At 40.7% G+C, this 14,347-nt stretch overlaps 1 protein-coding gene across 1 annotated transcript in view; it reads right to left on the bottom strand.

Annotated features, from left to right (window-relative positions):
* LOC117296824 (ribosome-binding protein 1-like) overlaps nt 1-14,347 on the bottom strand; it is a 51,518-nt gene that overhangs the window by 5,087 nt on the left and 32,084 nt on the right. Inside the window, exons 20-21 of the mRNA XM_033779896.1 lie at nt 11,399-11,566; nt 5,872-5,943 (exon numbers count right to left, since the gene is read on the bottom strand). Of these exons, the coding sequence (XP_033635787.1) occupies nt 5,872-5,943; nt 11,399-11,566 (240 nt within the window). The remainder of the gene's footprint in view (nt 1-5,871; nt 5,944-11,398; nt 11,567-14,347) is intronic.

Raw genomic sequence — 14,347 nt, 5'->3', positions numbered from 1 at the left:
GCTGTGTCGTCGTTATCAAAGCAGACCCATGTCGTCAAAATCAAAACAGGGCCAAAATTCATAGAGCTGCTGAAGCACACAGGGTAGCTAAGTACAACAAAAATTATGCTTACCACGGGTATAAGATTACCAGCCAAAGTACGATGTCACATGTGCAAACTTTGACTAGTATTCTCGTAAGCAAACTTGTCTACTTTTAAGTAGCAGGTCTATACAATTGGGCCAATGCCTGTTACTGAACATGGACAAATGAACTCTCACTGAGTTGGCATGCCCACACCCTCCCTCCAAAACCATGGTGCTTTACCATGCCAAAACCATACCATGTACAGTAACTGGGTGAGAGTTCATAATTCCAGGTACAGCCACAAGCCTGGTTTGATTGTGACGACACAACCCCTTTAACGATTCAAAAACCCAACTGAACATAGTGTGAGTGCATCCAGATTGTAGGTAGAACACTTTGGCAACCCAATCTTGTACACAAAATAAGTTATTGCTTCACAAAAAAAAGCTTCTTTCAAAGCCGTTAGTTTAAAATTTGAACGTCAACAAGTACTTTTGAACCTGTGTAGATACATGTAGATGCAAAGTGGTCATTATGTGAACATGTGGGATTGGGGTGAGACATGAGTGAAGTGCATAGTGGTGGTGATTGTGTGGGTTGGTGTTGAACAGTTCTGGGTGATTAGGCAGTGCATACCTAGTGACCTGGGCGTATACATTCAACGGGTGTGGGTAGTAGGGGTTGCTGGTTGCTGTGGAGTGGTGAGGGTATGGGGGTGGGAGTCAGTGATTTAAGGTGCTCCATTTTGAGGAATTGGGTGTTGGGGTTTGCGTGCTATTTCCTCTGTTTGGCTTTTGGCGATTTGGAATGGCAGGTACACAAATAGGCAATGCTTTGCAAACTCTGGTGTTTTTGATCAGCAGAGTGTGGGTTTGAATCCCATACCGTGACAGGTGTGTCCTTAAGCAAGACACTTAACCATTGCTTCGTCCTTCGGGGCGTAAAGCTGTTGGTCCAATGTGTTTTGTAATGCACTTAAAGAACCCACTGCACAATAATTGGGTCACGGAACTCATCTTTCTGAAGTTTGTATATTCTCAGCACCTTGATAACCCAGTTTGGTAGATACCTACTTCAACTATAAAACATGCAGGTCATGTGAGACAATGTGAGCAAACATTTTTGTCTTTCTTTCTTGTTGTTAGCAGCACCAGGAAATCATTTTTATTCCACGGAAATTTTTTGCCTCTGAGAAAACCAGGAAATCGATTTTCATTCCGCAGAAATATTCGGCCTCTAAAAAATCCACTTCTCTCTAAATCCACAATAATACATGATTATATAGGGTTATTTAGTATCCTACATTGTACACTAGCCCTGACTGTTGTGTTATCAGTTCAGATGCGTACCACACATCCTGTTCTGGTTGTCGCAGTGAAGTTCACTGTGCCCTTCACTGTGCTATACCCCAAATAGGGTATACTGGTACCCGATTGGACCCCAATGAGGATATAAATGGTACCTGATCAGGGTACTCCTTCGGTTGACACTGACCCAGAAAGCTCACCCCACCTGAGGGTTTTTTGCTTATCAATGAGATGGCTCCGCACTGTCTTCACTGTTTCCTGTCTGACATTCAATGTTTACACCGAACATGAAACAGCTGCGTAAAACTTGGACTATGAGACATTCTACCCAACAGGTCTTTGGTCTTCACTATTTCCTGTCTGAGATTCACCGTATTATAAACCAAACACGAAACAGCCGTGTAACAACCTTTGGTTTTAACTCTTTCCTGTCCAGCACTCACTGTTTACACTGAACATGAAACAGCCGAGTAGAACTTAGACTCTACTTTGTATGAGACATTTCTATTCAAAAGGTCTTTGGTCTTCACAGTTTCCTGTCTAAGATTCACTGTATTAAACCAAACATGAAACAGCCGAGGTAAACATGGACTCTACTTTTTATGAGCCATTTTTACCCAAAGGGAAGTAAGTCAGACATGTTATTCGATTAATATTTCCTCTTAAAAAAAAAGAAGGAAAAAGCAAAAGCTATAAACTAACTATTATAAGAAATGCATGATTTTATAAATTCCTCTAAATTGTTGGGTTTTGGTGTGTGCTATAAATCTAAACTTCAGATGCCTCATACACTAGCAATAATTGACACCATTTTTCTCGAGTTGGAAACATAATAATGTAACCAGAAGTGATGTGCTTGAGCCCAATCAATCTGAACCTTTGAATAACTAGTCTTTTAGTATGACTACAACAACCAGAAACTGGCGGCAAAACCCCCAGTCACAACATAAAAACCCTTACATTCAAGAGAGGGTGTAACAAAGGGTACAAACAGAGGCTTGGACATAACATAGACATCTTAGATGGCAAACAATATGCTAATTTGTATGCACTGCAAGGTGCAAGAATGAGACTGCATATAAACAACTTTCTCAAACACTCCCGTAGGCACGGTGCCCAACGCTACTCTGAGGTATCCGGTTTCTTTCACACTGCGCCCCATTCGCCCCGCCCAAAGTTCTTTAAACAGGCATTCATTAACTTTGTCACATTTGATCCCATCATTGCAGTAGAGTGTGGGCCTTTGGGGTGTAGTCAGAGGGAGTGATTTCAAGTGATCAAGTGCCATCCCCTGGTTGTAGTCCAATAAGGGGAGGGGGGAGAAGGGGGAAATTTGCCTGCATGCCCTAAAACTGCCTGGGCGCCCGAAAATGTCCCAGTGAAAATTCATATTTGAAACACCCTTAACCAAGGAGAAACTCACTCGCCCTGAGGTGCGACTGCAGTCCTGTGACTGTGGGGTACATACTACATGCTGTAATGTTTACAATGCTACCACTACGTCTTTGAAGAACACTATCGAATGAACTATCACATGACTATCACATGGTTATCACATGACTATCACATGATCATCACATGACTAGCTCATGATCATCGCATGACTATCACATGATCATCACATGACTATGTCTACAATTCTAAATGAATGTTAATACAGACCTTTCTTTTGCCATGTCAACCCAGAGTTTTTTGCCAACCACATAATATGGACAACGACTAAGTGATCGAAAAAAGAAAAACAAATATTTCCAACCGTTTCCAACCACCAGTACAAAACATTGTACTCAAACTTACACCTTCTTAATTGAATTGCAAGGGTCGTGGGTTCGAATCCCACCTGAGTAATATATGCCTGTGATATTTTTTCACAGAACTCTGAAGAGTACCAAGTGTACAGTGCCAACACACAACAATGTATTGGTAAACCAATATTACACCTTCTTGCATCGTTTTTTTTTTCATTTTCAGTGGAATATTTTGATGGCATAGGTGAAGTTTGTCGACTTACATTTGCCCATAATAAATGACACTCTTCTGAAACAAATGAAAGGTCTATATATTACTACGCCTCCACCCTAGTGTTATTTATCTACTGACTGTATATTAGATCTACACCATTGCAGTGATTAGGGAAACCCTAGGAGCACCAGTGTCAGCAGCCGACATACCAGGCAAGTTGTCACTGTATCCGTTGTTCTTAACATGCGCACACTTAGATTTACCTGGTAAGTCTGCTGCCAACTAGCGTTCCCGAACGTCTCCCCTTGTAAACAACTCATTACACCTGAGAGCTTCTATTGTTACTAGTGAAGTTGTCTCTGTTATCATACAGCAAATGGATTCTACATCAATGGTTTTTGGGGCAGAGAATATTCAATCTGATCATGATTATTCAATCTTATCCTAAAGATTCAATCTGATCATGAATATTCAATCTGATCATGAATGTTCACTGTGATCACGAGTATTCAATCTCATCATGAATATTCAATCTCATCATGAATATTCAATCTCATCATGAGTATTCAATCTCATCATGAATATTCAATCTCATCATGTATATTCGATCTGACCATAAGATTCCAAGACTCAAAACAAAAAGCTGTGAGAGTTTTCCCAATAAAACTGATGCAACAATTGTTATTTTTTTAATGGCATTACAAAAGCAGATGTTTTGTCGGCTAAATCTCATGCGGTACATGTCTGTTTTTATAACATAGCCACATCCAGTCACCATTTCCTAAAGGAAGAGAACATTTCAACAAAAATATCTCTCCCTCTCGGTCCTTTATTGGAACTGAATTTTGTTAATCATGAAGAAAGTTTGTTACCATTGATGTACAATCCCGTTAACAATGTTAACTGTTCAGCTAATTTTTGAAGAAACAAGGCAAACAAATGTTGTGTTAATTAGTTTCTGGAAGACTTGATTTGTGTAACCTTTGTTCAAAGTGATGAAAAAAACTGTTGTAGTACAAAATTAAAATAAAACAAAACTGTAACAATTTGCTAAACAGCAACAGAAGCTTGAGCGAAACAAAACTAGCAAGGTGCAAAACTGTGCAAGCGGTTTTTAACATAATCAGCATCAAACAAAAGCAGCATGCGGCATGCACCTCAGCTGAGCTTATATCTCCATCATCCCCTACAACACACCACGAATCACTCTGCAAACAGAAACGAGAGCACCGATATGCCATGAGAGCAAGGAGCGTAACACAGGCTAGGAGCTAGACACTTCAATTCCCTACACAGACAAGGAGTGTATCCCTATGATTCCTTACACAGGCAACAAGCATGACACTTTGGTTCCCAACCCTGCTTCCAAAGTTAGAGCTACATGTAGGACTAAGCTCCTTGGAGTTGAGGCTAACCAGTATTCGGTTTATGAGCGTAAATGCATTAGTCATGGCTTAGGAGTTTTCAAACCAAATTTTTGTTGATCAGAATTTTGCCTTAAGGTATTGTTCTGTTCCACTAAATAAAACTGTATCTGGATTTGGCTTTTTTTTTGGGGTGCTTTAGCAGTGACAACAAATTGTATTAAAACAAGCTAAAATCATTTTCTTTAAACATGTACATTGTACAGTAAAACTTTTTACTAAAGAAAATGTATCAAAATCATCTTGTTTTTTTATAAATATGTATAAAATAAAAAAAGGAAATTTAAAAACAGAGTATGCCTGGAGCAATCTTCAATCCAAGTCTAAAAAAGTTGGGAAAAGCAGATGTATTTCCCTCTAAAAAACCAAAACCAAGTCTTCCCTAGAATTAGTTACTTTCAGAACTTTTCTCTGTTAAAATCAAACTCCATCGATCTATCTAATCTACATGAGGTTAATTCTAGCATCCATTGTTAAAACCAACGCACATCAAAAGCCTTGCCTGAGAAAGCCACGCTTGATGAGAAAAACCATTATTGCTATGATACTTTGTCCTGTTGCGGAGTTTTTTTCGCGGTTTCATCAGAAGCTCATTGTTTTTGTCATCTTTGATTGTGGGTGTCACATCACAAGTTCGCAACAAACACTTTGGAAGAGTTGCAGTATACTGAACACCTGCAAAACATTCGTAGTTTAAGGTGGTCGAGCCGCAGGCATGCGACGCGGTAGCCTACAACAGCCTGTCACATCAACTCATAATATGACTTAGGTTCAGTCCAAATTTGCAATAAACACATCGAGAGAGTCACCCTGTGCTGAAAACCTGCGAAACATTTGTGGCTAAAGGTAATGGAGCTGTCTGCATGCAAGGGTGCCTTCGGCAACCAGCCAACCCATACACATGTACGACCTATCATTTAGGTCCAGTCCCAAATACACTTTAAAAACGTTCAGTTCCAACCCCATGGCTATCTGATGATACATTGACTGAATTCTAATACAATGACTCTCATGCTTTTTATTCTAGCAAGCAAGGCTTCATTCTCAGGCAAGACTATCGGCATAGCAGGAGGGGGGGGGGGGAACAGAAGAGGGGACCAGATTATTATACCTCCTCGTCAGCGGCATCTAACAGTTGGAGCTCTACTTGGCTGTCTGTCAGTGCACTACTTATCTCTGCTTGCTGTTAGGGAAACGGGGGTACAGAGAATAGTCATCAACCAGGGTGGTTTAATCAGGCACCAAAACATAAAACACACAAACCATAACCCCCATAACCAACGCAACCTGTCCACCGGCAAGTCCTGCTCTAACATGGAATGCTTTACATTAAACAGTCTGTGTACATAGATATAGAACTCAAGTGGAGGACTGTACATAAACGTTCCCACTTGACGTCACTGATCCGGATGTGGGCCAACGGGCAGTGAAAGTCATTTAGAACGCAAACAGACTGTATTGAACCAGTGATAAGGTGATTAGACAGTATTCTATATGAACAATTGCATATTTTTGCACTGAGGTCCTCCTACACCTTTTGTAAACCACTGTTTGGTGAAACCTGCTACAGTGATGCAGCAAAAGAAAAGGTCAATATATGTAGAATGCTAAACACCTCAATCGTATGCCTTCTTCTCGGCTATGCCAATGCTGCACTTTCAAGTGCATGTGTAACATCATTGGTCTATTTGAATTGCCATCGCCTTATCCAACCAATCAGAACATGCGAAACTCATATAAGTATAATGCAAGCAGCCCACCACATATACATTTACTATATTTTTTTGACAGTCAAGCATCTTTAGCGCTCTATATCTATATCAGACTGTACACATTCATGCTAGATTCTATACAAATTCACCACCTATAAAAAACTTATAACATTGTTACAACATTGTCATATCCTATCATACAATAACACATGTACTTTTGCAGGCCTTGAACTCCACACACAAAATAGCGACCGGGTCTTTGCCATTTCCACAATTGTTCGCCTCTTCTTTCAAATTGAAACAAACACTCGTCTAAACTCGGTGCATTTTGCAACAAATCTGAAGAGTAGAGACGGTTGCTTTCAAATCTGCTTTTCGATATAAATGCTTTCAAATCCAGGTACTTCCGGAAATGCTTTTCCTGTGAATGAATCCTGGGTTTCAGGCCTACACCAGCTGGTGCAAACTTAGCCTAATTTCGTGGTTCGGCTTTACACAAACAGTGACTCTTCACTTGTACGGTATCAGACAATTACAATGGAGTTTTGCATCAGCAGTTTTGCATCAAACTTGGCTCTGAACCAACAAAGCCCAATACCCCTTGTGTCATTGGCCAGAGACCTTTTAATATCCTCCGAAATACACCAGGGGCCAATTTCATAGAGCTGCTTAAGCAAACAAAAGTGCTTAAGCTCGAAAATAGCTTGCTTATTTCACACATGTTACTGGCAGAAATGTCATGCCTTATACATTGCTGGGGACTGGTATTTAGCTGTTGTTTACTTAGCATAACAATTGAGTGGAGTCTAAGCCAGTAATCTGATTTTACTAAGCAAAAATTATTTTGCTTAAGCAACATTTTGTGCTTAAGCAGCTCTATAAAATTGGGCCCAGTACTCCACTCTGTGACACCTCAAAACCCAATTGTTTAGCTCTAGATAACATCAGTGTGCCTGATACAACAAAATCAGGTTTGGTTACACTTATTATACCAAATGCTCATTCAGTAGTCAACTGCTTATAAGATGCATGCATTTTGTCTGAATATTGAGAACCTGTGAAGAAATATCAAAGAAGGAAAATAGGAGGAAAACGTACATGCTGAAAATGAAACTTACAGTAACTACACTCTATTATACAACACTCAATGTTCTCATACACTACATGTACATGTGCATTAGCGTCAAAATATTCCCCATTTTGAGGTGGATAGCATCAGACCTGCAACAAAAAACTGTTAGTAATTCATGCTATATGTGAGAAAGAAATAATTAGCTGCTGCCAACTGCTGACAACCAAAATGACCTGTGGTATAAATGCATAGAATTGGTTAATGGTTCGACATTGCTACTCTAGCAGAGTCTGTCTCAAAGGCAGTTCTTGACATTAAGCCTAAAGCCTGGGCCCAAGAGACCAATCCATTAAGCTCCGCTCCATTGCTTATTGACCAATCACAACCCATTGCGCTACCGAAAGTCCTACAAAATAAAGTCCGACTTGGCACGCGCTGCATCATTGTGCAGAATGGCATTGTGCGCCGGGGGCTGAGCCTAATGGATCGGTCTATTTCATAGAGCTGCTTTGAAGCAGAAGTAACTGCTTCAAAATGTTCTGCTATGCAAAAATAAGCAGGATACCAGCCACAGATTGTTCATATAACATGGTATTTTGGCTGGTGACCTTATTCTGGTAAGCATAATTTTGTTTAGCTTAGTGTTTTTTTTTGCTTTATCAGCTCCATGAAATTGGGCCAAGGTTCACACTTCACATTGCGAAAGTGAAGCAAATTTCTCTGCCTCACAACTGAGAAAACTGAGATATTGTGCGCCTATAAAGTTAACATTTCACAATTTTTAAATTTTCCTAAAATCAAGAAAGTCAATGTTAGTAATGCAGGGTTATTTGTAGTGGTTTGCATGAGTAAAGGAATTACATGCATTCTGGAGAGTCCAACGGAAAGTACAACATTAGAGTTCGAATCAAACATTTTACTCCACAAATTGGCGTGCTACGTTAGTTCACAATGTATAAAGAAAATTGGGCATTTTCGAGGCATAAAAAAACAGAGGAATTTTTAATAATGAATAACAAATCTTGGCGTATCAATGTTGTACCTTGTCCGTGTGGACAGCCGTGTAGTGAGACATGGGTCATAGTATGTTACAGCCATGTGTGTTCATGCAATACATTATTGTGATTATGGGTTTAGTTCACACTTTTTAATACACACTATGCAGTTATGTGGTCGTCGTCATGTGTTTTTATATTAGTCTGTTGTGGAGGTTTTTATGAATGCCATAATGGGTTTACACTCATGATAGTGGACTGGTCTTTTTATGCACACATGTGTGAAGACTCGACCATGTTTGTCATGAACTCTCAGCCTTTACTGTGACCATCAAGCCAGGGTATTGTATGAGAATCACAGAAATCGCGAGGTCCAAATTTCCTAGACCTCATGCACATGACGTCACTTTAGTATGGCCCCTAGCCTTGAGGTCAAAAAGAGGTTGTTCATTGGCTAATCTATAATCTATGGTTTCGATTGTTTCGTCACCGTTTGACCTCAAAGATGGCGACTGGATGACGTCAATGCATAAGGTCTATTGAGCTGCTTAAGCACAAAAGTAGCTAAGCACAACAAAATTATGCTTACCAGAATATAATTATGCTTTCACCAAAACAGCATGTGACATGTAGGCCCTACAGTCCTACGACTGGTATCCTGCTTAAGCAGAAACAAATTCAAGCAGTATTTTCTGCTTTAAAAGCATGCAAAAAGCTTGTACGCGCAAAAACTTGGACTGCACAGAACAACATTGCTAAGTAAAAACATGTTACAAGGCATATAGTTTGATATTGTTGCCACTGGTGCACCATTGTTTTTGATTAGCAAGGACATTTTTAGAGCAATATGTTTCTGCTGAGCAGCTTAATGCTTCAACTTGCAAAAGGACATGCCGCTGCGTTTTCATGGGCAAACTTTCAAAGCACAAGAGCTTTTATTATTTTTAGCAACACAGCAAGAGGGTCTGCTTTCAGATTTAAACTATACTACAAAATCCAAACCACAGCGTAAATAAAAATAGCTATAAAAAATCACTGTAAATACAACCTATCAGCCTCAAGACAGTAAAGAACATAACAAAAACTACCACTCACCCCCCCCCCCCCACCCCCAATCCTTTCCCAACATACATGTAACAATAGAAGCACACAAATGACGTTTCACAGGCCTGGAATATCTTCGAGATGGCAAGGTCATTTTCAATATGCAAAGGGCACTTCCACCTTGACGTCTATGGGAACCTTTTTAAGGGGCACCGAGGCCAGCACCATGAGCAGCTGATGCAAAGGCCTCCAGGTAATTCCTGGGGTGGATTTCACAAAGAGTTAGGACAAGTCTTATCTCTTAGAACTAGCCATACCTTTTTTTTCTATCTCCTTAGGACTAGTCCTAACTCTTTGTGAAATCGATCCCAGGCGTGGTTTTTAAACCTCTATCATCTTTTTGTATTTTGAGTTGTAGGATCATGTGTCTACTGCATTCACTCCAGCTAGTCACTCTGGTTAGTTTTATCCCAAACCTTGGCTTAGTCTCCTGCTCCAGCTTTTGGGCTGCTTTTGACGATGAAGCAATATGCAAAATGCACACTACTTCAACCATGATTGTGGAGCCTAAGCTGAGCTGGAGACTAAGCCTAGGTTTGGCAGAGGCCTTTAGTATGGTGAGGGGTTCTGGTACTGTGCAAGTATCATGGATTTCAGACCCATGAGATTAGTCAGGAATTTTATATTAATCATAGACAGACGCTCGAGAGTTGCGCTGAACCAAATTAGTGGATTAAGTACATGAAAAATTGAGGTGTGAAACAGTTAGAAAGACTCTGGAGCGCCTTGGTTTCAGATGTCGATCATGTCATGAGACAAACCTTGTGTAAATGTCACCCATTTAGGTTGACCTAAGGCACTCCTTATCTATTTGGTTCGGTGCGACTCTGGAGTGCCTGTCTAAACCGGATGTCACACAAGAAAATCGACTCTAGGAAACCATAGATTGATTAAACTGGAAATCTGGCCACCTAAGTGTTTTCTTTCCGTGCCTCTCTGCTGAAACTTTGCATTTGGTTTGGCTTTTCAGTTCCTAATAAATTGCATGGGTTTTCCCCAAGTTGTTCCTTCTCACATCTAAAACTGATATTCCTTCAACATTGTCCCTTCACAGCCCTGTACCTGTATTTTCACAGGCCTGTAATTGTGCAAGGCTTTTTCTGATTTTGCAAAGGGAACTTGCATTGGGAAATCTCAAAGTCTATGTGAAATTTGTGAAGGGTATCAAGGCTAAGACCAGAGCAACAGGGCTCCCCTGTACAAAGGCCAAGACCAGGGCAACAGGGCTCCCAGGTACCAAGGCCAAGACCAGGGCAACAGGGCTCCCAGGTACCAAGGCCAAGACCAGGGCAACAGGGCCTCCCGGTACCACGGCCATGACCAGGGCAACAGGGCCTCCCGGTACCAAGACCAAGACCAGGGCTCCCAGGTACCAAGGCCAAGACCAGGGCAACAGGGCCTCCCGGTACCAAGGCCAAGACCAGGGCAACAGGGCCTCCCAGGTACCAAGGCCAAGACCAGGGCAACAGGGCCTTCCGGTACCAAGGCCAAGACCAGGGCAACAGGGCTCCCAGGTACCAAGGCCAAGACCAGGGCAACAGGGCCTCCCGGTACCAAGGCCAAGACCAGGGCAACAGGGCTCCCAGGTACCAAGGCCAACCTCAAGATCAGGGCTATAGGGCCTCCGTAGCCCCCGTGTTGTTGATCCAGGCCAGTCTTGAGGCGTATGGGTTGGCACTTTTAAGTGGTTCTTTGGTGTCATTACCAGAAAGATATAATAAATAAAAAATTGTCGTTTTGAATCTCTCTACTGACCTCATCCGTAATACCAGCTTTGGCTTTGAGTTCTGACGTAGCTTTCTTCTCAGCTGCATACAGTGCCTGAGTCTTCTTCAGCATGGCCTGGAGTTTGCCTGCGGCCATGCCAAGGTCCTTAGTCAGACCCTTCTCTTTCTGTAGGGCTTCCTTTAGAGTCTTAACCTCCTGGTGAGAGTGTTAATGATGGAGGGAGATTAGCTACAGGAGATTAACAACGTCACTAGGAGATTATATATCACTAGAGGGGATTAATTACATGTACACCACTAGTTAGGTAAGTTGGGTGATTGGTGAGTACATTTGCTACCCTTGCTCTATTGCCGCACTTGGCTACTGTCTACCATGATCTGCCATTATGGGAGCCGAACTGCATACATACAGATATGGCCCCAATTTCATAGAGCTGCTTTAGCGCAACAAAATGATTACACGAACAAGGTTACCAGCCTGAGCCAAAGTGTAATGTCACGTGGGCAAACTGTGACTGGTACCCTGCATAATTTCGCTTAGCAGATAGTTGCTAAGCTCCTTAAGCAGCTCTATGAAATTTGAGGGGGGAGGACCTTCAGGAAGCCCCCTGCTATATATGTGGCACTTTGGAAAACATGTAATGGCAAAGGTCACATGTAAGAATAGATCAAGACCAATATAGGAAAATTATTCGCCTTTTCATAGCTCTACAAATGATGATTGAAAGTCTTTGGTTCTGATACAAAAAGCATTCTGGTCAAGTTTTGTATTTATCTTTTTGCAGACTTCACTGTACTTTTCCCAAGATTATCTTTCATGGGTAATGATTAAAACAGATGTGTAGCAAAAGTAAAACAAACATTGTTCAACATTACGACAGATTTGAGCACTTAAGCCGATGAAACATCAACAGGTGACTCTGCCAGCTTTGAAGTACATTTTTGCATGCATACTGAAAGTGTGCTTTGCGTTTCACACTAAACATATAATACAGCAATGGGAGACTTTGAAGCACTAGGGTCCAATCTCATACAGCTGCTTAAGCAGAAAATAATGCTTAATATTTGTTGCTAAGCAAAACTAATCAGTGTACCAGTCACAAATTACACTTGTGGAGTAGTATTTTGGATGGTTATCTTATGATGGTAAGCATAATTTTGCCCTTAATCAGCTCTGTGAAATTGGGCCAAGGTGGTTGCAATAGGCTACCAGGCGAATCTCCCATTGAATACTGAAGCTTGCTCTTTCATGAATTGCAAACTAAGCATGATTTCACAGAGCTCACAATATATGGTTTGAATGGAGGAATTTTGGGGTAACAGAAATTCTAAACTGTTAAGAAATGTTTGCATTCCATGCTTGTACCAATAGTTAAACTTGTATACAAAGTGTAAAGTGTAAAGTGTAGGTCCCCAAAAACTAGTCTGGTTGGTATTACTGTTTTAAAAAATATCTGAAGATGAAATAGTTATTTAATATTTGTTGGTTAACTTTTGTGTTTTGTTTTTAATTCATGGACCAATACAATGTATGTCTTGGCAGAAATATTTAAACACATAAATTTTGTCCTTTGTCAAAAAGAGTAAAATCCACCTTGGATCATGAATTAAAGTACATTTTTTCACCATTTTAATGAGCATTTTTTTTTTTATATATGTGTACATTGAAGGCGGCAATGTAACAATAGATTGATGGGATCAGTCCAAACGAGTCCTAGACTAGCTCCCAAGGCCGAGGTGCAAAGCTACTGCAATGTGGAGCACTTTGTGCTTCAAGACACACTGCCAATAACAAACCTTAAAGGCCCGGTCCCACTGCAGCGATAACGAGAACGCTAACGATCACGACGCACAGAGAACGCGTTCTATTGGTTGTATTGCTCCACGCAGAATACGCACACGCTCATTCAACCAATATATTGCGTTCTCTTTGCGTCGTTATCGCTCAGTGGGACCGGGCCTTTACTCTGGCTACGGTATTTAGGGCTGTGTCACATGAGGCAACTTTACAGGCAACCAACTGCACTGCATGCCAAAAGGACCACTTTGGAAGCACATAAGTTACTTCTCAAACTATGTCTTACGATTTTCAAGAAAATTCTGAGAACATTCAAATGTGACTGGATTCTCTTCTTGGAGTCGCCTGTAAATTGCCTCGTGTGACATGAGCCTAAAGAAAGAAGGGTTTCAAGTAGAGAGGAGGTACATGTACAACATTGCTTTTCTTAAAGTGTCAAGTCATTCTTGTGACGGTTTTAGTAAGGCTGTGTCCATTAGCGGCTACAGCCATGGCTATGGCTACAATGTCATTAAGTGTTGAGGTATAGGGTGTCCTTAGCAACACACTTAGCAACAGTCGCGACCGTAGCTGTAGCCGTCAGTTCGGGTAAGGCCTTCTGCTTCAGCTTGTGTACAGTGCCAAATTTCAAAAAGTTGTTAGGCAGTTAATACTGCTTGACAAATTTAATTGCTAAGCAAAATTTGAGTGGGGCACCAGTCACAACAATGTAAACCTGTTTCTGTTTAAGCAATACTTTTCTGTGCTTGGCAAGTTTTTGTGCTATATGAAATTGGGCCCTGTTATTTCCCAAACTTTTAAGCAACAACTTAACTTCTGTGCAATGCTGTACCTCCTGAGTAAAACAAATAAAGGAGTAAGAAGAATATTCTATGCCACCAGAGTGAAGTTTGACTGTTTCTGGTGAGTATTAAAATGTTATGCTAGTTTGTTTGAATCTAATAGTAGGTGATTTGTTTATTTGTGATTGATGTCAGAATTATTGTGAGCGTTAATCACAGATGACTCCCACGTGTCAAATTAATTAAATAAACATATATTCAATTACAAATAAAACATGATACAGGTTTTTATTTGTGAAGTTGAAACAAAGATGATGATAATATAAAACAAAATATGCTAAGCTAGCAAAACTTTCTGCTTGCAAAGAGAGAAGAGAAGACAAATCTTTCAAGCAAA

This window comes from Asterias rubens, chromosome 1 (assembly GCF_902459465.1).
Source record: "Asterias rubens chromosome 1, eAstRub1.3, whole genome shotgun sequence".
Classification (NCBI taxonomy): domain Eukaryota; kingdom Metazoa; phylum Echinodermata; class Asteroidea; order Forcipulatida; family Asteriidae; genus Asterias; species Asterias rubens.
This window is presented reverse-complemented; position numbering and strand designations above follow the sequence as displayed.